The following is a 26,060-nucleotide window of genomic DNA, read 5'->3' on the forward strand; positions in this document are numbered from 1 at the left end:
TAGACGCTTGGCATTCAGACAAATCAATGATCAATAAATACATAGAAATAAATCATATTTGTACACCATTCAAAAGAAACAATAAAACCCTAAGAAGGAAACAAAAAGACCAGAACACATCCTTTCCAGCAACCAACACCCCAATAAACAGAGATTAACACAGATCAAGCAGTAAAAATATCCAAATCAAGAAACTACCAAGGAGAAAATCACACTACCACCAACATTGGTAGGGGAAGCTACTGTATATAAACAAGCAGCAAACCTCACACTAACTCGCAGATAGTGTTATTTTGTTGGATGATAAAATGTCTGCTTGTATGTTTGTCTTAGCTTTTTAAAATGTTTAATATAATTTAGAGTTCTCTTTTAGGTTATTGCTCAGGATAATGCTAAACAAGCTTTTTAGCTTGAATCCTATTTCAAATATCATAATCTAAAAGGATTCTATGCTCTGCACATTATAGTAAAACAACAGATGTTTTGTCACACTTCAAATATTCCTGAACTATAACTCCCAACCAACATGCTTAATGGTCAGAGATACTGGGAACTGTAATTCGACATGTTTAATATCCAGAGAAAGTCACAGACAACTAAATTAAGGTTTCTTCCAGAAAAATATTCAATATTATTGTATGTTACTGGCCTAAAATATGAATCATCCAAAAACTAAGGGAATTTTCAAATTATGTAATAATGCATAAAATGTACCACTTAAAAGGAGCAAAATGCAGCCTGAACAAAAAAAAATTAAAAATCTTTGAATCAATGTTGACTCTTGGTGACCACTTAGACAAGTCCCTTACAGTTTTCTTGGCAAGATTTCAGAAGTGATTTGCCATTGCCTCCTTCCTAGGGCTGAGAGGAATGACTGGTCTATGGTCATCCAGCTAGTTTTGTGGCAGAAGTAGAATTCACAGCCCTCCAGTTTGTAGCCTGATGCTTTAACCATTATACCAGATTCACTCTAAACTTGGCATTATAACAAATAGTGTGATTTGAATGGTTATTTCTTCCTTTCTATTATTTGGGTATCCATAGGTAGGTGTTTTTTTTTCTAGCTCATCTTTTCTCTACAATCTGGACTTTACTGAAGTAACAAACATGATGAAGTGCTTCTCCATTGTATCTTACAGATCCTTTTAAGGTTTTCTTCACCCAGAAAGAAATGCTTGATCAAAAAATATAGTTTTTATAATTGGTATAAAATCTATATTAAATCTTAGTCAATGTTTGACCCAATTTATCTACGAACTTGATTTCAAAGCTGTTTTTAATTGTATGTGTCAAAGCACACATAAAAATGCTTTTACAAAACATACATAGCAATTTTAACTAATAATTTTGCAGATGTATTTCACAAGTATGTACATGCATTCTGCATTAGAACTGCAATGCATTTTTCAGTTTGTTCCATGCCAGTATTATGAATACAGACCTAAAATGGAGGCTTATTTAGCATGTTAACTATATCAGTTCTATCATCTTATAAGAGGCTAATATTCTATTCAGGTACCTAGTTAGTAAAGTTAGTAAAACCAGCTTAATAATCTTTTTAAAAATCAAGCAAAATATCTCTATGGGTGTAGGAAGAGAGAGAACTCTGAGAAGAACATTCCATTTCTGGGTTCCTAACTGAGTCGACAAACAGAGACATTCAAAAAAAGCCAGCTGTTCTCTTTCATCTATTTGCAGTGTAGCTGGAATGATGCCCACAGAACTTCCCTCAACATACTTTCTTTGAAAGCAGCTTGCTAATTGTCTTTCAAGGGATTAATTCCATATAAATCAAAATTACAAACAGGAACCACTGCCATCCTATGGTCATGGTCTGCATAGCTCTGAATTGTACAACTGCATTTGTGTGATAATAACATCACAATTATTACACTAATAGGGTACTCTGTAATTTACATGAAAGCAGATATGGCAGGGATTGCACTAAAAGTACAAAAAGTATTTTTCCCTTTTTCTGGCTTTAACAAACACAAAAATCCTGTTGTAACTAAAATTCAAAATGTGTAATCTGATAGGTTTATTTATTATATGATTTTATTCTAAAGAAGTTATAATTTATTAATAAATATCTCTATGCATAATAGGGTTGTGAAAGTTTTGCTAGTTATTTGGAATGTTTCTAACTACCTATAAGTATAGCATTTCTCAATTATTCATTAAAGCAGCCTAATCTTTTTCCATATGAGAAACTTTAAAGAATGCACTCATTAACATTAATGCAGTATTTAAAATAACAGGTTTTTTTCAGGCTCACATAGAAAACCTTTTCTGAAATTCAAAAAAGTACTGTACTTGGGCAAGATCTGAAGCAATTCTTCTGAATAATTTTCTAAATTTCCACTTAAAAATAAACTGATTACAATTATATATTTTAAGAGCTGCATACTATATACTTCTCTGTTGAAGAATACCATGAAAAAGATATCATTCACACTCATCTACTTAAAATACTGTTTATTTGTGATTTAACATTAATTAGCATTACATCTATAAGCAATTTCCAACAACATTTATATATCTTTTTCCACAGGACACAGTTGGCTGGCTCATTCATATGCCAAAGCAAGTAAATAGAGGCATTAGCGAAAAAAGGTGCAAATAGTTCACGGTTGCATTTTTAAAAAATATTTATGCACATTGCATTCATTTAGATATAGATTTTAAAGTTATGAAAAGCATAGTTCACAGGTTACTGTTTCTACATATGTTGTAACACAACACAAAAAATGTAGAACATAAAAAATTAAGTAACTTAGATAGTCCCACTATTTTTTAAGAGAACACACCGATTCCAGTATTTTGAGATATTTAAAATATCATTTCCAGATTCACTTCTGCACTGCATTGCCACACTTACACAGTCAAAGCTCACCAGCCCTGTAACATGCTATACTCAGTTTTTGCATGCCAAATCACATCCCGGCCATATTCAACCATCTATATATGGTAATATATTTCAACCGGCAATCTGGAAGTAACATTCACATTTAAGATGTACTTCCGCTTGTGCCTATGGATGTAAAAAGGCTATAGTTCGTTTTCATGTTTAGTGTGTATTTACAGATTTGTTTTCTTTTTCTGTTTAACTCAAAACAAAATAAAACTACCAGCAAGAAGAACAAATGGCAGGATCAGCACTTACAAATCAGCACTAATTTGCTCTAAGATTCATTGAGAAGGCAAAATTTAGATTAAAATGACCCTATCCTCTATTGTAATTTTAAAATATAAAACAGATGTTCCATCAATTTAATAAAAATACCCCCAATTCCATGACATATATTTTATGAAAAATAATCCACAAACTACCCCTCATTTTTTTCTCCATGCCCTTATTCTTTCCATCTCACTTTCCCTTTTCCAGTTTTGTCTCTTTTATTTGGTTATGGTCTTTTCCAGATGATCAGTTTATAGTGCAACATAAATGCAGCTGCATCCAAGTCATTTCATGGGATCCACATATCCTTGTACTCAAATGGCAATACAGCCTCATTCCAGTAACATAAGCTCCTCCCAGTTATTGGGCTTACTGCTTTTCAGAAGGCAATCCAAAAAGTGACTACAGGAGTGTCAGAAGTACTACATATACTAATAGTGACATTTTGCTCGCTAGTGATCTAACTTTTCATCCCTGGTTTTGTCATTCTGTAGCCTTGCCACCTGTACTCTTATCTCATACTTTGAGATTTCAACAGAAATTTCTGCAGAAATAATTCAGAAAGGCTAAAGAAACTAGGACACACTTTGAACTGATCTTCTGGAAGATCATAGGTTATCAAGATTATTTTTCTTCATTCAATAATATTATGAGAAAAAAATATAGTAAGATTTAGAATTGAATCCAGTAAATTTTTACGCTCTTTATATCTGATGTCAGACGTTCTGGATTCATGAATTATATTTAAGTATACTCTACACCAAGCATTGTTGAATACATTCTACTGTTAAATGCTTGGTTTACATGCCTATAATACTTTATATTGAATGGTATACAAAATTTTCAACATATAAAATTCTTTTTCTGTTTTGCCGTAGTTAAACGAAGTTATCAATGTTAAGTGTATAAAATCCCCTTTATTGAAAAATAAGGGCTTTCTCCCTGCCCCCAACTGATAGAATAAAAAAAGTTTTCAAAAATTCTATCTTACTAAAATGAATATTTGGCAAAAGTTATTATTGATGAATGCAACCTTCACAGAGTCTGTAAAATTCCAAATGCAATTCCTTTTACAGTTTCCCCTTCTAAAATTATGTGCCACTATATAATTAAATGACCAAGGTTTGTGAGGGTGTGATTAGAGAGACACCACCCTTTGAGGCAGGGACAAAATCAAGATCATCCAAAAAAACATCACCCAATTACATAATGTGGCAGTAGGTTAAAAACAAACACTATCTGATCATTCAATAGTGAAATTGCTGAAGACATTTTAATCAACAAAAATCTTCATGTGTAACTTGCTAGATAAGGATATCTGAAATTACTGTGGCATTATAGTGGACCAACTGCCAGTGTTAGTTTGTGGTGGAACTACTAAATACTTAAAATTCTCATAATAATTTTATTTGTACTAATTAAGAGATGAATTCTTCATTTAATTAATTAAAACCCAGTTTCTATGTAATTGTTTCCAGTTCTGTACTTAGGTTAAGGCCCAGTTTCTTGCATAACCCTACTTGACCATTTTAACGACTGATTAGATGTATGACTAAAGTGTCAATGAAACCTCAGGCCTCCACCTTTTCCTTCTTTTTGTTTTTTTTCAGGAAGGATGGAGTACGGAATTTCTTCTTCTTCTTTGATGGTGATTTGGAAGGAGAGCCTTCAGGAGAAAGGGTCTCTTCAATCTTCTCAGAAGTCTTAATTGTAATCTCTATATTCTCTACAGTACTAGTAGTTAACTGGCTGACTCTCTGGGCAAGATCTTCTTCCACATCGTGTACATCTTCTTTGCCATTCATGACAACTGGCAGCTCCAAAGAAGTGAGGTTAGAATCCTGTAGGTAACTGTCATTATTTTCTGGAAGGGGGGGAAAAAGTGATATTTTATTCTTTCTTGTTTTGGTGGTTATATAGAACAGATGATTGTGTAACATTCTAAATAGGGCTAAATACAATTTGGATTGGGAATTTTAGAAAATTGGGACTTTGTAAAATTTGATAATCTGGGCTTCAGTTCCTTTTTTATCCCGTGTTACTTTTCTGTTGTATTGTGTTGTATTACTTTCCCCCCCTTAAAGCTTCACTTTAAAGTGACATTAAGTAATATTAATATTCCTTGGGTGTCTGGAATCAGGTTTTTAACCAAGTTCCAGACACAATTGGACATACAGAATATACCTCTAACTAGAAGGTACACCCTGCTAAGCAGCATCATTACCTGTTTGTTATGTTAGACTGGCATTAGTAGACTAAGTTGTACTACATAATGCAGGGAACAAAGCATTAAAAACAAACGAACAAACAAACAAACTGTAATTAAGGGTAGAACACAAATTAACATAATGGCTGAAAATTGTCTTTTTAGGTGGCCTATTTTTGAAAGATGAATGAGATTAGACCAAAATGACATAATTTATATGGATATTGTACCAGGCTTTACATATTAAGAATTTGACTATATTTTCTATGATCGATCTTTGGGATTAAAAAATAGACTGTAAGGAAGGATTTACAGTCTCACAATATTGTGCAATGGCAAATAGCATTTACACCTTCCGGAGTTGTAATATTGCACATGACATTACATTATATACCTTCAAATTTGTCAGGGACATTTTGTGGGGACTGAGTTTGAGAGTTAATTTGGGAAACAGAGGACCCATCATCTGAGAATAATTCCTGATCAGCATCTGTAGGACAAGAGCCTGAGTTAGTAAAAGCCATGCCAAAATAAACACAACACACATAAAAGTCAGTACAGATTAGTACATACAAAAAGGCAAATAGTTTAGCCATATTGACCTGATCATGCAAATGTTATAACACTAATTAGATTATAAACTCATATTATTTCCAAGCTATGATTATTAAATGTAGAGTATATCAAACATGAATCCAAATAGTTAGAAGAAAGTATTCTATGAGAACATAGCTTCTTAAGTAACAATACTGTGATTAAAGTAGTCAAAACAATATATGCAGTGTTAGTGTTGAAAATGCTAGTGAGAGACAACAGTAAATTAGTAATGCCCATATTATTAAAGAGCCTTTATCAGATGCTTTGAATGAAAATGGGTGAACAAAATGCTAAAATACAGGGGTTTTTACCTTTGAATCTTTACGCTTTCAAAAATAAGAAATTGGTAGGTTAGAAGATTGCTTGCTATAACTTCAGGCAACAGAACATACAGCTATCAGACCATTTCGCTCAGGAATGATGTCTTTTAAAGACTAACATACTGGTTCAAGAATATCTAATTATTATTCTGAGTTTTTGTACTTAATTGTACTTATGTGCTTTTATATTAGTAATATACAAAAGCAATACAAGTGTATGAGTACTTTCATTTATCCAGTCTTATACATATATTATATAAATTGTTACATTATCTATGTTTATTCCAGAGTTTTCAGAAAGAGAAAATAATTTTAAATTTATCCTAAGATTACTAGGATAATGTGGAAATGAAAATTAGACAATTAAAAAGGGAAGGCTGGATTAAAGACAATGTTGATTTGGTCAAGCTAAATAGAAGAAATAGTAAAGGGCTTCATTATAATGTGGAAACAGCTAAATGCAAGCATCATCATAATTTAATGAAGACAGAAATGAAATGAAGGGGAAGTTAGCTGCCAAGAGTTGAGAGAAAATAAACTGTAGGTAGCCATCTCACCTAGAAATATTTTACAGTAAAAATAAGGTAAAAGTAAAAAAAACAAACAAGGAATCAGTTGCTTTAATATATAACTGATATAAGCAATGATCTGGATATTAAGTATCGGAGATTTATAGGCTTACCTATATATTTGACTTCATTATCTATATAAACGGGTTTGTAAGTTACTGAAGTTTCAGTTAAAGTTATTATTATGATACAGTTATTTATGATTTTTAACTGCATTGATCAAAAATGAATTTAAATCTCTATAAACAAGATTGCATTGATGACAACATAAAAGGGATAACCCCTTCTTCCAAATCCTGGAAGGGAAGTCTCCTGAAAAAAGGTCCATTTGATACTTGCCTGGAGGAACAAATGAGCAAAGTACTCCCACATAGGAGGAGGAACCCGGTCCCAACAAAGAGGGACATTTATCTTTTATATACATAGAGAAATCAAATGAATATTTGTTAAGAAATGTGATAGTAGGAAGAGCTAAATTGTAAAGCCCACAAATCTTCTATTCATTCAAACATGTCTAGTCCTATTTAATGGCATGTTAGGAAATAAGCAATTGCCAAAACACATTGTGTGATTTATAAGTTCGGTTGCAAATGTATCTTCTATCAATTCACTTTCAAGAGGATATGGTAATTTAACACACATTAGATTATTCTGGAAACCAGGAATTTCCAACTTCTTGATTTATACTATAAATCATGTGGATATTAGTCTATTTATCTACTCATTCACCACTTCTACCCCAAGATAACATATGCCTATATGTCCATTTCACATAAGACTCATCCAAAAATGAGAATTCATTTTAAACATAAATTAAAAAATATATAGGAAAGGTAAAATAATATGTCGATGCATATTATTTAATTTAAAATCTTTAAATTAAATTAGTAATTCTGAATATTGATTTTTGAATTTAAACTAATCCCTTTAAAGCTTAACCTGGAGATAGAAACTTTGAGCCAAAACCCACCCTCAGTGCCCTGCTGTTTGCGTTCGATTGTCTGCTTATACTCTTCCAATTCCTTTTCGGTGAGATGACTGAATGGGTTAGGAGGTGCTGGTGGGGTATGCTCATCTTCTTCAAACTGCATGGGCTGGAAAAAAAAATGTTAAAATGGAGAAGTAAAACTTATTTACATAATTATTTACTTATTGCATTTATATGCTACTGTAATACTTGATACAGTATTTAGATATAAACAATACACATAACATATACACACAAAGGCATACACAAACACACACACAAAAACACACACACACACAACACCCTACTCTCAACTGTTCATTCTGTGGGGATAACATCCCATAAAATAAGAATAAAGAATGAGACAGAATGACGATAAAGAATTTTATCAGTTACTAGGCAGGTTAGAACACAAGGAAAATAATTTAATCAACCTAATAGGCTACGTTTAAGGCAAAACTTATAACACCAAACTGAAAGCTTGCCCAACCTTTTTTAAAAGAAGCCTACACCTTTCTCATAACACCATAAGGGACACATAAATGAATTACCATATTTTTCAGTGTATAAGATGCACTCCTACCCCCAAAAACGTGGGTGGAAATGTCTGTACGTCTTATACACCAAATATTGCCGAAGCCCTGTCCACCCGCTGGCTGGAATGGGCCAAAAATGGGATGCGCAGAGACCAAAAATGGGGTGTGCAGAGGCAGTGATAGGTGGCAGCAGCGATGGGCGGCGGCATTCCCCACAGCTTGGAACATCTGATAGGTGGTATTCCGGGAGGCTGACCCAACCGCCAATCAGCTGCTTGTGCTAAATCAGGTTTTGCTGAAGCTGACCAGGCTGTTTGCTGTTTGCTGCAAGGAGGTAAATTGCTGGGAGGCAGAGGAAATCCCTCCCCCTTGTTTTCCTCCCCAAAAGCTAGGTATGCCTTATAGTTCGGAGCGTCTTATAGTCTGAAAAATATGGTAAATGTATTAAGTGCACTGACTATATTAATCAGTTGACTATAAGAAACAGTCAGATGTAACTGTTAGATAGCTCCTACACTGTTAATTTATGATTGCCAATTCGAACTGACACCACTCCTAGAGATTTACCATTCCCTGTAAATATCCATGCATCACAGTGATCACAGATATAAACTAAGCCACATTTCAAAAAACGGCCAGGGAAAATTACTGAATAATAACTACAAATTAAAGTAATTGTTGTTCAAACAAGATACTCCAATTGATTATATTGGTGATCTAACTCACACAGAACCATACAATGGAAACAGACTTTTCCTTCCCTCCTTCCAGAAAAAAGAAAAAAAAAAGGAAAGGAAAAGCAGGATTGGAGATTGAGAAAGGAAGTTGTTGGCATGAGATATTAAGAAAATTGGGTAGGTAGCAGTGATGGGTTGCTACCGGTTCGCGCTGGAGTGCAGAAGCGTCACTTGAGCGCCCACAAGTGAAACGGTAACAATGGGTTTTGAAACCCGCCCCTGGTAGGTAGGTAGGAAGGAAGGCCTAGTTACGTATTGGAATAAAGGTAAACATTCTCTGCCATATTGCCTTTACAGAAATGTACTTTCAATCTACAGGTTTTGAGAGAGAAAAAACTTGTGTTCCTAGGCAGATGAAATAAATATAATATTTCTTATATCTCTTTTTATATATTATAGCATAAAATTATATGTCATGGATTTATCAGGGACTGGTAGATAGTTTTATAAATTCCCTTTCTGTACCGCAGAAAACACAGCATTAAATCTTATTAAACTTTATTCTTTCATTGTCATAGTCCAGAAACTCAGAAAAGATCCCTTTTCTGAAATTAGAAAAAAATCCAAATAGGAACCAGTGGTGACTGAGAATGAAGTAGAGTGATCCAATGATTGGGTTTTGTGAACTAAAGCCTTTTTCTATGAAAAGTGAATGAATAAATTAGTTAAATATGTAAGTGGATTGCAAGGTTTGTTTTGGTTTGAGCCAGAACCATACAATGACACCAAGTCAAACTAGTCAAAAGTTAAATCCAGATTCTAAGCACTTCTTCCACACTTTTAGGAGAATCCAAGATAGAGTGGAAAAGGGTACTTGTGGCTATTTAAAGAGATTATCAGTCGGAATTAATATTTAGGATTCTATCAAGTAAATGTGATTTTCCTTATTTACAATTTTTTTGAATATTCTTTAATTTGTCTAAAAACCAGGATTAAATTTATCTGATATAAATCCAACAGGACGTATGCAGAGGCATATCTCTGCATGGTATCACCTGTCAAGAAAATGATATTATGCATTGTTACGATTTTTTTTTTTTAAAGTATGAAATCTACTTTTAACAACTGGTAAAAACATAAGTGCACAATCCTATTTTTGATTAAAACACATTGGCCTAAATTAGAAACATGTGTCCCCGAGATCCTTATTTGTACCCCTCAAAACTTCTTGGGTATTAATTGATCCACTTTCTGTTTTGCTTTGTTTTTAATTTTTCCTAAGATATCAAAGAAGTAAGATATCTTGATATACTTACACAAATTAAAGAGCAAAAATAAATAAAATATAGAGTGTTCTTCAAATAAAATGTATAAAACGTCAATATCCATGTCAATATCAATCTGCTGTCTGCTATAAAAATAAAAGAAAATGAAGGCTGGAAAACAATTGCTCCCACCCTGGGACAAATAACTGGTTCTCCAAACAACCTTAAATGTTTGTATATACAGAATTACTTATTCTGCAGAGGAATTGCATGACTGGTATGTATGTTTATTTAAAGTATTTGCACTCTGGCTCTGTTTGTTATTGCAAAATAAAAGAGAAACTTATATAGATATTTGGTATTCTAACTACTGAACACAATTAAACAACATATTTTTAAATCCCAACAATGGACCACTTACAGTTGGCTTTTTATCCACTACAATTCCAGCAAGCAATTGAGATTGTGGACCTGCAGTCTTTAAATCGTATCGATTTTGTTCTCGAATCTGGAGATTAAAAAAAAGTTTTTAAAGTACCCAGTCCCAATAGAAGGCTTTCTGTATTCCTGAGAAATTACTTTATTAATTAGATATCATGAGGAGGCTTTCTTTCCATCTATTTAAATTCCCAATACTTCTGAGATAATGTTTAGGGCAGTGTTGGCGAACCTATGGCATGCGTGCCGAAAGCGACACGTGAAACCATCCCGCGAAGAATGCACGGCCTCACTGGCTCCTCTTCCACGTTCCTGTGATCACCCAGTCAGCTGGCCGTTGCGCGCGTGGGAGTGGTGGTTCCCAGAAGAGTGGTGTTCCAGCACTCATGTGCAGGCCAGCACCCGACCTTCTGGGTTGTTGCGCGCATGCACAATGGCCAGCTGTTCATCGGGTGTGCTTCCATGCCGGTATCTGGGTGTTTGAGTGCTGGCTTGTGCGTGTGCGATGGACCACCACTCTTCCGGGTATCGCTGCTTCTGCGCATGCGATGGCCAGTTGACCGGTACGCGTGTGATCACAGGAATGTGGAAGAGGAGACAGCGAGGCCGCGCATTCTTCGCAGGTTGGTTTCACGTGCCACTTCCGGCACAAAGGCCAGCACGCGGGAACGTCAAAGGTTGGTCATCATGGGTTTAGGGCTTCCACCTAAACATGCTGATGAATGATCATTCCTGAATTTCTTCTGCTCCAGAGTTTCTGCCATCATTAAGCAGATATTTTCAGTTTGACCAAGTTTAGCCACAGTGCTTGCACAGCTGCAAGTTATCATTAACTGTTCTCCTTTGAGAACTGCAGAACTGTCTTCTGTTGGTAACAGAGCATTTGTGAATCTGGACAAAATATTTTAGGCATATAAATACTCTGCTATAACTCCTCTGACCAAAAAAACTAATTCGAACACAGTTTATTTGACAGAGAAACCTGTATATCTAAACTAGATAAAATTCTAAGTTAATATCTGGGTGATATCCTTTCCAAGTATGACAGCAACCTCTTTTGAACCCAGTCAACAATTTTGGAATAGTGGTATAACTCTTTTATTACTAACAGATGTTGAGCAAAACACTCTCAGACCCTCTGCGTGAAACATCATGTTTCTGGCAGAACAATCAAGGGTGGATCTTGAATTTGATGAAATCAAATAAAACATTACAAAAAGCAGCCAGCAATTTGTGCTTATAAAGATTTCTTTAAAGTTATTTCCCACTACTATTCTAAACTATATTAACTATACTGAAGCAAACCAGGATAGACTTTCTCTTGTGCAAACTACTTGGCTTGTCCTTTGAAAACCAAAACAGCATACTGTTAAATCAGAGCAAAAGGAAGTAACATTATAAGACTTCTATATTTTCTTGAAACATAGAAATTCAAAGCAAAAGGGGTTCGCAGAACAGTAATATGGAGTATTCTGCTACCCTCTGAGCTACTTTTGAAGCACTAATAAAACTTAATACCCGGGTTTCCCTGAAAACAAGAATGGGTCTTATTTTCTTTTGGGCTCCAAAATAAGCACTAGGGCTTAATTTCAGGGGGGAGGGGATTTCCATGTACAGGAGGCCCATTTCTTTTGCTTGCTCGCAATGAGGCAGGAGGCTGTGTGGTGTGCCATCCCGCCATGATGGTGGTGGAACTGCCCCCCACACTTGACACTGGATTACCTCAGGGCCTCTGCAGCCAGGCCATCCACATCCTGATAACTGCCTCGCTTGACGGTGGCGGTTCCAGCATACCTATCCAGCAGGACCCTGTGTGGCTGCTGGTCTACTTCTGCTTGCTTGTGGCCACAACAAAGCAGGAGGCTGACTGATGTGCTAGTACCATGGCCAAGAGACGAGGTGAGGAGTGGGTGGAGCTACAACACACACCCTGCAACAGCTTACCTCAGGGCTCCTGTAGCCAAGCTATCAATGCCTGACACCTGTCTCATGGCTAGGGCATCAGCATGCTGCTCAGTCTCTTGCTCTGTTGTGGTTGTGAGCAAGAAGAAGTGGGCCGATGGCCAGGTGGGCTCCCGCTGCACATGGTTGCTGGTGCTGCCACTGTGAAGCAAGTGACAGTGTGTAGATGGCCTGGCTGCGGGGGCCATGAGGTAAACCAGTGCGGAGCGTGTGGGGCGGCCCCACCATGCCACCTCGCCTCATGGCTGACACTGTCCACAATCAGATGGAAAGGGTGGGCAGCTAGCTATGCAGGCTCTTAAGTGGGGGGGAGGGGTTAGGGCTTATATTAGGCACACATATAAAACATGCTAAGGGTTTATATTAGGCACACATATAAAACATGCTAAGTCTTATTTTCAGGGAAACAGGGCATTAGGCAAATAGGATAATTTATCAAGTCTTTTTAGCAACTTATTAAGAAGTAAATGTGGTCATGAAACAAAACACACCTTATTCCTCTTTTCTAACACATCACTTGGATTTGTATTCAGAGGAACAAACTGATTTGGATCTTCGATTTTTATTGGAGTTCCTCCAGTAATTTTAGAGGAATCTTCAGCTTTTATCCACTGGGAAAAGGGGGAAAAAAGAATATTTTAAGAAAATAGGAAAAGGAAATGAATGCAGTTTAATGCCTGGAGAAGGCATGGAGGTTTTTGAGCAATGAACTTGTTATTTAAATATGCCAAAAAAAATAAAAAAATAAAATACACTCCAACACTTAAATGGTTAGGATGATGGCACATATAGTATTATCAATTAGCATTTTCTTAAGTTTCTTAAGCGTTATGGTCCCTAATTTGAATAATTTTGTGTAGTTCTAATCATCTGTAAAATATTTAATTTAGGATATTAAAATAATATGGTTTCTTTGCGTAATATATAAGCCGGAACAGTTCTTTATGAGAGACTAAAATGTACCCTTATTAATTCATTCCTTAGATAGCCGTTTCTTAATTTTTTTGTTTCCTTAAAGCAGTACTTTATTAAGAAATACAAAATACAAAAATATAAATGGATGAATTGTTCAACCACCACCAGGTGGAGCTAATCATACACTTCCATTGTATTACAACTGATCTGTATAAAGCATATTTTTATTTATGCTCTTTGTACAATATTTAGAAAGTACAGAACCAAGACAGTGAGGATAAAAATATCCTTTGTATTACAATACTTTAAATAAAAAATTATGCAGAAACTATCAAATACTTTTTTATCCCTGACCAATCACCTAATTCAGAGGTATTTAGAGATACAGTGGTTTGCACAAAATTCTTTCTTTCTTGCCCATATTCCCCAATTGTTTGTATAGGAGCTCAGTCCTGAGGGGATTTATAGTTGCATTGCATGCCAATAATTGTCTAAGAAGACAAGATAACAAATACAAGAGACTGGTTCCTTGTAATTCAAAACTGTCCAGCTAGCTGGCCGCACCTAGTTGATGTTGGATGAACTCACAATTTTAAACAGGGCCAGATGTAGTTAGTATTCAGACAGGAGACCTTCAGGACATAAAAGGGCTGTTACTTAGAAGGCAACACTGTTGTGGGGAAATTAAGTCCATTAAGTCACCAAGAATCAAGACTTGCCCTATATCTTTCAGCTTAAAATAATCTTTATTACCCAGAGGTACTCTGGGCTTCAGTTAGGAATCTACCTAGACACATCTAGGTAGGAAAACTATTTTAATTCTCTGGATAAGGACTACCTACTGTTGTTTTGGTCCTGGGGCTTGTTTCTCCATTCCGAGATTCTTCAGGAACATCCACTTTCAAATACGTATTTGGTGAGTTTAGCCACCTTGTCTTCTCCCGCTGCTGTTTTTGTGCTAGGAATTTCAGGGGGGAAATTGGGATTGAATCATCATCAAAAGAAAATGCTGTTACGGTGGCTGGGATTTCAACATCACTCTTGTGCCGGGGCTTCTCCCTCACTAAGGGCTGACGATAAGCATAGCCTGTTCTGTAACCCTGTGAGAAGAAAACGCTCTCGTAAAATTGTAGGAAATATACTCTTGTAAGCAATTGAGGCAGTCCAAGCACCAACGTAAGTACTAACATTACCTTTATTATAGTAACAGAATCTTGCAAGACTAAAAGCACTTCTCCTGTCTGTTACTTTCCCTCTCCCAACTAGCGAGAATCCCCACTCATCCCTCCTAGGACATAGTTCATTTATTGTTTATTGCCCATTGTTTAGGCTGTAGTTCTTCTTTCTATTTCCCAAGGTCATTCCCACATGTCATTACAAATTCTGAAGCTGTGCATAAAAAATAACCTAAATAAAGTGAATAAACTAAACACAAAAAATTAAATACAGTTTATCTCATGTTTATATACAGAAATGATACTTCTTTCAGTTACTCAATCTTCCTCTTTCCCCCCCTCCAGGAATGCCATTGGAGTTCATGTAAGCCCTCAACATTATCCAAAAATAAATGGAAAAGACAAAGAATAGTTTGAGCTCCATTCTTTCTTAGCCAACCAATTTTCCCTCTCATATTTGGGTGGTGGGGATAATGAAAAAAAAAATCAAAGCCATTCTTAAGTAAACTGTAAGAACACAATGGTGAACTTAGAAGCGACAAAGGATTGATGAAATGACCTGAAATAGGAGATGAACAGGGAAAAGTAACAGCAAGGAGTTAGGAAAGCTAGTTAGCATAAGTGGAAAGCAACTAAGGAAGAAAATAATTGGAAGATAAATTTTAGAAACTACTTTTTATATGGACCAGCTCTTGAAAGGATGAAATGTAAAAGCCTAACATGGAATATGAAAAGAGCAAATGCTCCTGAAAAAAGAAAATTATTTAATTATTTGACAAACTAAAACAATTTGTTTATAATTTGTTTACAAGAAATACATATTAGAAGAAAAGATAAAAATATTTGATTTACATCAATTTGACAAGTTTTTCTTTCATTGAGAATAAAAGACAAATGGAGCTGTTTCTTATATAAAGTCTCAATTACAAACAGAACTGATATTGACTAATACTATGGTAGGTATGTTGGGGTGGAAGTTAATTTAAATGAGGCTAGGAATTTATGCCTGAAATGAAGATAAAACAGATGTCAGTGTTCCAGAAAAACCCCATGCCAAGTAAAAACTCTGAAGCACGCATCTTTCAAAGTTCTTTTACTAGGATAGGTAACCTGGCATATCTGAGAAAATCCGAACCCCAAAACCACCCCATTAAAAATATAATGGACAATTTACAGGTTGCATATTCATGGAGATAGAAAAATAATAATTGGAAAAAAATTACCTACTTTTATAAAAACAAAAGATATTTTTCAAGAATTGATAAGTTCTTGATTTCTAAAAATTTAGCCACCAGTGTTTACATGTGGAAATATTGCAAAAAAGCTTTTTGGATCATAATCCAGTGAAGTTAGCACTTAAAAGGAAGGCATGGTTATCATCTATAAAATTGTGCCACAGTATTGGGGTCAAATCATTTGAGAAATCATCTATCTTCCATAGTTTCCATCCATTTAGAAACATGGGGCAGAATTGTTATGCTTCGAGTTCCCTGAAGCAGATATTTTTTGATACACAACCTGCACTCTGGAATGATAGCTGCCAACTACCCATCCCTTCTCAGGATTTATGTCGTTTCCGTTCTGACAATGTTCCCAAAGGGTTGGTTTTTTTTAAAGGAAAACTTGGCTATTCTCCTAGGCCTTGGGGTTGAAAGTTTGATGTGTGGTTTGGCTGGATGCACTTATTCCAAGTTTTGAGAACCCAGAATTCAGTCATTTTACACATACCAGGTTATCTAACATCCTCATCAGTGCTTCAAACTCTAGCTCGCCAACTTTCCACTTGAACTGAGAGCCCATACTTAATCCGGCTGCTGCAGCTACCTGATGTGTGAAAGGTTTATATTTCTGTAAGTCTAGGATAAGAAGATTGTCTACGCCACCAGCAGCTAAGGCATGTACCTGTGATACAAATGATATAGTAAATATAGACACTTCATGAATTTTCCATAATCAAAACATGTATTAGCATTCTTCTAGGTATATTAGCATGGAAAAGATATGCTATCCAACTTATACAGAAGGTATCAACTAAATACTTGATTAAGGCTTATGTTATACCTGTTTCTTATTTATTTATTTATTTATTTATTATATTTGTAAACCGCCCATCTCCCGAAAGACTCAGGGCGGTTCACAGCCAAAAAAACAACAGAAAACATATAATACATATAAACAGCTAAAAGAATAGACAGTTAAATTCAATTGATGCCCTAAAACTTTTAAATACAAATTTAAAACCTCAATTAAACCCCTTTTTTAAAAATCCCAATTTAAAAACTACGTTCAAGCTAGTCCTGCTCTTCGAAACAGCAACGTCTTCAGCTCGCAGCGGAAGGACCTGAGATCGGGGAGTTGACGAAGCCCCAGAGGGAGCTCGTTCCAGAGGGTAGGGGCCCCCACAGAGAAGGCCCTCCCCGTAGAGGTCGCCAGCCGACATTGTTTAGCTGACGGTATCTGGAGGAGGCCCTCTCTGTGAGAGCGCACTGGTTGGTGAGAGGTTAATGGTGGCAGTAGGCGGTCCCGTAAATATCCCGGCCCTAGGCCATGGAGCGCTTTAAAGGTGATAACAAGTACCTTGAAGTGAACCCGGAAGACCACCAGGAGCCAGTGCAGACTACGCAGGAGGGGTGTTACACGGGAGCCACAAGGTGCTCCTTCTATCACCCGCGCAGCCACATTCTGGACCAGTTGGAGTCTCCGGGTACCCTTCAAGGGGAGCCCCATGTAGAGAGCATTACAGTATTCCAGGCGGGATGTAACAAGGGCATGAGTGACCGTGCATAAGGAAGCCCGATCCAGAAAGGGGCGTAACTGGCGTATCAGGCGAACCTGATGAAAAGCTCCCCTGGTGACAGCTATCATATGATCTTCTAAAGACAGCCGTGCATCCAGGAGGACGCCCAGATTACGAGCCCTTTCGGTGGGGCCAATAGTTCGCCCCCAATGGTCAGTGATGGAATTAGCTGACTGTACCGGGCCGCCGGCATCCACAGCCACTCGGTCTTGGTGGGATTTAGTCTGAGTCTGTTCCTCCCCATCCAAACCCGTACGGCCCCCAGGCACTGGGACATCACTTCAACAGCCTCGTTGGGGTGGTTAGGGGTGGAAATATAGAGCTGGGTATATTATATATTATTATATTATATTATATTATATTATTATATTATATTATATTCTTAGCAGTAATATAATAACATAGTAGTAATATAATAACATTCCATTATTTAATATACTGTTTATATTTATAAATTACAAATATGATGATAGTACAAATAGGTTTTTCCTTCACTACCACAAATTTCCTAGAAATGATTGGTTCTAATATCAAGAAATCCATTAAAAACACACATTATCTGCTTTTTAAATATAGTATTTTAAACTATTTAAAATATTTCTTAAAGTATTAAACTTTAAGAAATTTAAACTTCTTAAACTATTTAAAATATAGGTTCGCTTCTTACCTGTATTTCACAGGCTAATTGCACATTGTAGATGTAATGAAAGGCCTCCTCTAATGTCTCTCCCAGTGCTACTACTCCATGATTTCTCAAAACCAATACCTATGAAACAAAGATACTTGTAACTGGTAGAAACTGCATAGTAGTAGAAATTTTAAAAAACAAACAAACACACCATTAGAATGAAATACCTTACAGCTTGGTCCAAGAACTTTCTGAAGATCAATTCTTTCTTCCTGGTCTTCCAGAGATCCATGATAATCATAATATGCAACATCCCCTAAAATCAGAGCCTCCTGAGAAATGGGAAGTATTCCACACCTCATGGAAGAAACCTGTTTGAAACATTTGAGATTTCTATGGTGGGGGAAATTTGAAAATATGGACATACAAATATTTATATTTGCTAATATGAGGTATACAATGATATCCTTCAAGTATTATACCTCCTTTAAATCCCAACAAGCAAACAATGAATTAGATTATGGTACTTGTAGTACAGAGCATCTATAGGGGATTTTCTGTCAATGACTACCATACAGAAATAACTCCAATCTTCAATTTCTAAAATATATGAGGATCTAGGGTTATGTTTCATAGTAGTTTTCATCTCTATAGTGTTAGATACATTCTTAGACATATGAATTAAACTGAGGAATATGAAAAACTATTTTTTAGCGTAATTAGCATAATTTTAGCATAATTAAAGTTTAAAACCATATAATTCAATTCCAATATAGTTAAATAATATATGATGATATAGTAAAAAGAGAATTTCAATGGGCACATCGTCCTCAGTGACTAGCACTGATGATGTTACTAGTTTGGGTAATGAAATGTCTGAAAGAAAACGAGCAACCTCAGAGAGCACCAAGGACCCCTCATGTCAACTCTGAGCTACAAATATTCTCCTTTATTAGATAATTTCAAGACTATAAATGAGTAAGTGATGTCCAGTGATGTCTGTTTGTCCAGTCCTGTCCATCCGATCCCATCATACCCCAACCCACGTACCATACTATCTACCTATTCAATCAATTTATATTCTACCACAATGCATTATTTTAATTGAGAGTTTTCAAAGTTTCACCTTTATTATTTTTATAAATAATTCAAAGCAGCAAACATATCTAATTGTGTTTCTTAGGCCCACTTCCTATAATAACAACCCTGTGAGGTGAGTTGGGCTGAGTAAGAGTGACGGGTTCAAGTCTCCCAGCCCACTTTCATGATTACAGTGGGACTAGAACTCATGGTTTCCTGGTTTCTAGTCTGGTACCTTCACCATTAGATTAAACTGGCTCTCTGGTACTATACTTGCAATAACAGTAACAATGAAAGCATACAAAAATACACGATATAAACTGCAAATACTAACAATAGTTAGCAATTAAAAGCTCAGTTAAAGAGGTATATCTTAACTAACCTTTTAAAAGCAAAGGTATTGAGACTTGACTCTAACTTTTACACAACTTCACAGTGCAAGGCAATCCAAGCCTGAACATAATAAAAGAGACTTTTGATGAATAGTGAGTCATCATCATGTTCCTACTAAGTGGTAAGAGACTTACTGCTGCTGTTGCTGGAGTGTGTATGTGGATCACACATCGGACATCCGGGCGCATTGAATAAATGGCTGCATGAGGACTGAATCCTGCAGTGTCAATTCGCAGATTGGTACTTCCTTGGTCAACTACGTCTCCTATGATATTTACTTTTACCTGAACAAAAGTTGAGGGACACGATAGAGTAAAACTCTTTCTAATACATTTCAATTGTCATTGCCAGTCACTAAGGCATAGGCTTTAGAGTATATCAGGCAGGAAAGTGGGAAAGAAGAACAATTTGGAAGATTTCCATTAAGGGTTTACATGAATATAGATGGTAGATTATTTTTAAAAATAAGAAAAACCTGAATAGAATTAAAATCATTACAAAAATATCCATTTGGTCAAATACATACCAAATTGGAAGCAGACGCTTCAGAAAATGAAAGGCCTTCTGGAATGATAAGAATATGATCTTGTTCTTTGCTTACTCTTACCTAAAAACGAAGAGAAAAAGATTATATTGAGTTTGGTTATTTAATATAAAAATACTGTTCATAAAGGTGAGAACTTTGGAACACATTTCAATGTAGCAGAAATGATTGAATATGTTAACTTCTGGATACTCACTGTGATATATGAATTGGCCAAGTGTGCCCATCCAAATAAGTCTGTAATCCTGTACAAACTGGCTAATTTACAACGAATAAGTTTTTCTCCTTTACCAAATGTAGTGGTATCTATCCCAGGTAGATCATTAATAGGTGTTATCAGTCCAGAGCCTAAAATGATATTGACAAAAATGACTGAGAAAATGTTCTTGCTAAAAACATATAGCATCATATGATTACACAAAAACTATAATGGTGGAACTTTCAATTTCTTTCCAACTAAAATTTTGACTGTTCAATATTATGTCTAAATAATGCTACTTTTCTAACTTTGGCAGAAAAAAGGAACTCTGAAGTCAGGAATTGCTTTCAAACATCATTTGAATCTCAAATCCCTAGCTATATATGCCATATGTTTTAAAAAAAAAAGCTAACAGTGATTCATTACAATAAAAAAGTTACCAACATGGAACAAAAAGTTATTCCAACTTTTAAACTAATACCATTAAGTAATAAAACAGCAGTGTTAGGGATATTTGTTATATATAGAACATCAATTCTTTTCATATAATTTATCTCTCTATATTTGCAACGAAATTGCAAAGGGCCAAAGGATCATATGGGCTGTATAGTACCCCTAAATTATTTCACGGAGAAGGAATAACTTGATAGAAGATCTCTAAAATAAGAAAACCAGAGTTTTAGCCATTTAGTTTACTATAACACTTTTACTTACTTAGAGGTGATGAAGAAAATCCTGCAAAAGAACTTGCCATTATGTAGTCTGCAATCTGCTGTAGGGCAAGCAGTCCGGTTGGGTTATTTCCTTTCTTCATCTGTTCTTGAATAAGAGATTCCAGATCCTCCCGAAAAGCCTGCAAGACATAAAATATTATCTATTATAGCACACAATGGCTACATACAATATACAAGACCAAGAGTTTTTGATGAAAAAGACTGGTTTTAAACTTAAGTACATAATATGAATTGCATGTTGTTTCAGAATACCTATGCTAAAGTGTGGAATTAATTATATTAAGAAAGACCTAGAATATAGTTGTAGAACGGGTCTATAACAATTCACTATGGCCAACTTGCTATGGGACAAGAGTTACATTAATATAAAAGAAATAGTGGAAAAGAATCATTAAAGAAAGGATGAAAAAGGAAAATGAAGTTCTTTTTCACAAAATGAAATGTGAATGACAAAAGTTAAAATAATTTATTTACTTTAATAATTAAATTGAATTGTTAAATTGTTCTGCAGTGAGTTGTCCAAGGCAAGTTGACTATAACAATTGGCCACAGCAAGTGGGCTGTGGCGAGCTGTCCCATTTTAAGTGCAAAGGTATCTATGAATTATTGGGTTTTTACATCTATATAGATGTATTGCACTGATGTATGCATACATCATGTATGTATGCATATGATACTGTTACTTTGAAAGACATCAGTTAGTTTGAAAGACATCAGACTGTTTCTTTGAAAGACATACCTTTAGTATGTATGAGTTCTGTGTGTGCTGGTTTCCTTTTGACCAATGAAATGTTTTTAAGGTATCTTAAATCTCAACAAGAAACTACAAGAAACTCAACAAGAAACTACAACAGCATGGCAGGTGAATACACCCCCAAAGCTTAACTAATTACCGGTAATTATATTTTGTTTATTACCCCAATCCAGAGAACTGTGATTGCATACAAAAATAATTCTAGCACCAAACATTAAATTAAAAAGACAGCGCACGCACACACACACCTGCAATCACAAAACATAGAAAACTCAATGAAACTTGCTTAGGGAATATCAGTTAGTTTAGCACTGGTTCTTGTGTCATGTTAATATTAAAATTTCAGAATGTATTTAAAATGCAAATATTGTTTCCTGGGATGATTGTTTGAGCTTTATATGTAGCCTATGTGTTGATATTGAGCTTTAGAATACTTTTAGATCGGGGTGTCAAACTCGTGTCATCATGTGATGTATTGGGACTTTTTCCTTCACTAAACCAGGCGTGGGCGTGGCCAGTGCATGATGCATCTGGCCCGCAGCCCACGAATTTGACAGCCCTGATTTAGGTGGGGGGTTTTCAATTCCCTTATAAACACAATAGGAATATAGTGTAGCAGGGTATATTTTTTGCTGTTGTAATATTAGTTTTATTAATTTAAATGCAGTCTTTGTTTATGGTTTTTATTTAGCCTAGCAATGACAGTAAATGCAGTAGTTTTGTACCACTAATTTGTAATCTGGAGGAAAGGAGGAAAGGAATATTTTTGCACTTTGTGTATCTCTAAGTGCAGACTGCAGTAAACAAGTGTGTGTGTTCAATTACAGGAATTCACATCAAAGTTTTGTTTCTTCTTCCTGTAAAAATCACCAGAACACATTAAACAAGGATCTCAATGTGAGCACTGTCAAAGTTTATTTCTTGCATAGTTTCCTATGCTAAAAGCGTAATTGTTTTGAGTTTTCATCCACTGAAATGTGCTCAGCTCAGAACCTACTGCTAGATTATTTTGGTGGGCTTCTACTCTGATTTTGAAACAAAATGTATTTTCTATTTCATATACCCCTCTATTCTTTACTTCTTATCTAAAAGTTAGTAATAAAGAAGCCAACCTCCTACCCGTCACGATCCTGTTTCAGTGACACATGTATTCATGTGGCATGAATAAAACTGAATTGTTTTATTCTCCTTTAAAATGAGATAATGCAATATGTATAGCTACATGAGCCACATATCTGCTGACATATATACGTTGAGCTTAAGCATACTATAACAGCATTACTTCTCAAGTCTTGGATCAGTGATGTTTTTTTTCTCCTTGTCATCTGCTGTCTTTTCGCTGCATATGCTATCAGGAATTCTGAGAATGTTAGGTCTGACAGGGCACAATTTTTTCACTTGATCAAACTAAGTGATTTAATCTAACTGGACAAACGCATTTGAGTTTTTCCCAACATAGGCCTTAGAGAACAACACATTATTTCACTATCCAGAATGCTGCTAGTTTTGCTCTTCTGTTTAATGTTAGCAATTTTTATTTTTTCTGGACAACAATATGAAAGCATAAACTGCTTTCATGCTCCACTGCTCCACTCCACTGCTATGGAGTGACACACACATACAGAAATAGATGACTAAATTTATAGTGAAACAGATTAGTGAAACAGACAATTATACTTTTTCTTCCCTTCATGGAAAGGTAGCTACCACTTATGCTGGGCTTTTCTGGATTTTCAGATCCCCATAAAGTGCATCTTTACATGAATGACACTATGGTTCAGTTGGTCATATTTTTCTATCTAAAGAATATTTCAGAAAATGTATTCCACTGGCATTAGTTAGAATTAAAAAAGCACCCTATATTATAATCTTTCTATAAGAAATAGAACTATTCTAAAGAGACAGGTTATAAATATTGCATTGTTAACTATACTTACTGAAAAAACTCAAATAATGGAATAATGAATGGAAATGCTGAACAAAATAGTTTAAGATAAAAGTTATCAATACACAGTTTACTAAAATGTTACTTTATTCAAAATTTGGAAAAAGGAGAGGATAAGAAGTTTTGGAGAAACTTCCAGTGAATACTCTGCAAAACAATTATTATATGTCCCAAAGGTGCTTTTTCAAGAGGCAACTGGACTTTCTGGTTTTTCTTTGAAGACGTTTCACTTCTCATCCAAGAAGCTTCTTCAGCTCTGACTGAAGAAGCTTCTTGGCTGAGAAGCGAAACATCTTCGAAGAAAAACCAGAAAGTCCAGCTGCCTCTTGAAAAAGCACCTTTGGGGCAACCATGACCTGGATGTCTGAGAATCTCCATATACTATAATATGGCAGAAGAATTATACCGGAAACCCTTAATTATTTACATTATTATCAGTTCCTAAATGAAATCTCACTAGCAATATACAATCAGCTAACTATTAAAAACTGCTTTACGCAAAATCCAAATGAAAAATATTTATATATAACAATAAGAGTGCTAAGTATCATGGTCCCCATCCCCCTGCTTATGGCAACTTGGGAGCAGGTCAGGAAAGCTTCGTGAGTTGACACTAAGCTGCTAATTACTCTAAACCATTTACAATCCACTAACTTAAAATTTTTGTTAAAATTCAGGGTACCAACATTAAAAATAAACAGTAAAATTGATTTATTTGCTAATTATATACCCTTATAAAATCTGTGTAATCTAGACTTCACATTAAAATGGATTATTTATCTCATTGTTATTTTACTTTTTTCCAACCAGCAATAGTATTGTATTTTTCGGAGTATAAGATGCTCCAGACTATAAGACGCACCTACCTTTTTTGGTAAGGAAAACAAGAAAAAGAAATCTGCCTCTGCCTCCCAGCAATTTTGCCTCCTTGCAGCAAACAGCCTGCTTTACTTTCATTTTTGTTTTCAGCATAGCTTGATTAGCACAAGAAAAAAAAATCTGCTCCTAGCAATTTACCTCCTTGCAGCAAGCAACAGAGGCCCGTGCAGCAAAAAGGCAATGGCAATCCCTGCAGCCTGAGAGTTGAGGGTTGGGAGGCTGATCCAAGGGACAATCAACTTGTACTAATTAGGCTGTGCTGAAGCTGAAATGGGCATTTCTTCTTGCTGCTTGCTGCAAGGAGGTAAATTGCTGGGAGGCAGAAGCCAAAGGGTGGGGGCCAGTGGGTGGGCAGGACTACATTTGGTGTACAAGATGCACCTAAATTTTCACCCCCTTTTAGGGGGGAAAAAGGTGGGTGTTATACTCTGAAAAATACGGTATGTAACAGCAATTCAGGCAGTTTTTGAATATAGAAGTCAAATGAGTGGAATGCCATTCTGCAAGAAAATGTCCCAACAGTTTATATTTGTCTAAAGATTTCCTTCTCTTCCTTGTGACTAAGCAGCAATCAATTGAAACGTAGCTGGAAAGCTACTTTTGTGCAGTGTTAATGAAGCATTGCTTAAGAGGAGGGAGGGAGCAAACCCTGGATAAAGGACTGTTTGTTTGCAGATGAAAACTATGCAAATACTGAACAAATAATCTCCTTGTGAAAAGTTACAATCATGACATAGATTCTCCTATAGTCAATGAGGTCTTCCCTCCTTTGTTCAGTCCACTTTTGCTTTTTATACATTTTTTCATGAACCCTTAAACATGCAGATTTGGAGGGGGGGACTTTCCTCTACCGTGAATCCTACTCACAGGGCTCTGCAGTATCTGGGTGACTCTCTTTCTTTGTTCCATCATGTTGAAGTCTTGCCTGAGGTCAGGAGACATATTTCTTTCACGGATATAGTCAGGGTCATTTTCATTGATGCGGTCAAAATATCTCTCTTTGTGAGGCATGCTGGAGGGCGGAGGGGTTGTGATTACTCCCTGGCTGATCTCAGTACTCATGCTTTAATCTTCACCTAGAATATTAAAAAGCCATGAGAAGTTTAATAGCACATAAGAACAAGTAATCTAATTGACTTTACATGCATGAATAAATATACCGTAATCCCTGGAGCAGAAAATAACATTAGAATATTCTTTAAAAATAGAATTGCTAACATTTGACTTATACCTTTATGATAACATTGCCTAAATTTAGCAACAGCAATAGCAATTTATGTTTGAAATTACAACAGATAGAAA

At 35.6% G+C, this 26,060-nt stretch overlaps 1 protein-coding gene across 8 annotated transcripts in view; it reads right to left on the minus strand.

Annotated features, from left to right (window-relative positions):
* Positions 1 to 2,458: 2,458 nt before the first annotated feature.
* ADD3 (adducin 3) overlaps positions 2,459 to 26,060 on the minus strand; it is a 105,897-nt gene continuing 82,295 nt past the window's right edge. For 7 of the 8 annotated variants that reach the window (XM_058187816.1, XM_058187818.1, XM_058187814.1 and 4 more), the window contains 14 exons: positions 25,626 to 25,834; positions 21,161 to 21,299; positions 20,444 to 20,595; positions 20,230 to 20,310; positions 19,838 to 19,987; positions 18,458 to 18,601; positions 18,270 to 18,368; positions 16,534 to 16,707; positions 14,473 to 14,730; positions 13,207 to 13,326; positions 10,737 to 10,823; positions 7,841 to 7,964; positions 5,779 to 5,874; positions 2,459 to 5,042 (listed from right to left, as the gene is read on the minus strand). In XM_058187816.1, the coding sequence (XP_058043799.1) occupies positions 4,750 to 5,042; positions 5,779 to 5,874; positions 7,841 to 7,964; positions 10,737 to 10,823; positions 13,207 to 13,326; positions 14,473 to 14,730; positions 16,534 to 16,707; positions 18,270 to 18,368; positions 18,458 to 18,601; positions 19,838 to 19,987; positions 20,230 to 20,310; positions 20,444 to 20,595; positions 21,161 to 21,299; positions 25,626 to 25,820 (2,112 nt within the window). In that variant the 5' untranslated portion in view covers positions 25,821 to 25,834 and the 3' untranslated portion in view covers positions 2,459 to 4,749. The remainder of the gene's footprint in view (positions 5,043 to 5,778; positions 5,875 to 7,840; positions 7,965 to 10,736; positions 10,824 to 13,206; positions 13,327 to 14,472; positions 14,731 to 16,533; positions 16,708 to 18,269; positions 18,369 to 18,457; positions 18,602 to 19,837; positions 19,988 to 20,229; positions 20,311 to 20,443; positions 20,596 to 21,160; positions 21,300 to 25,625; positions 25,835 to 26,060) is intronic. The other variant, XM_058187820.1, reaches the window with a different exon arrangement.

The sequence above is a fragment of the Ahaetulla prasina genome, chromosome 6 (assembly GCF_028640845.1).
Source record: "Ahaetulla prasina isolate Xishuangbanna chromosome 6, ASM2864084v1, whole genome shotgun sequence".
Classification (NCBI taxonomy): domain Eukaryota; kingdom Metazoa; phylum Chordata; class Lepidosauria; order Squamata; family Colubridae; genus Ahaetulla; species Ahaetulla prasina.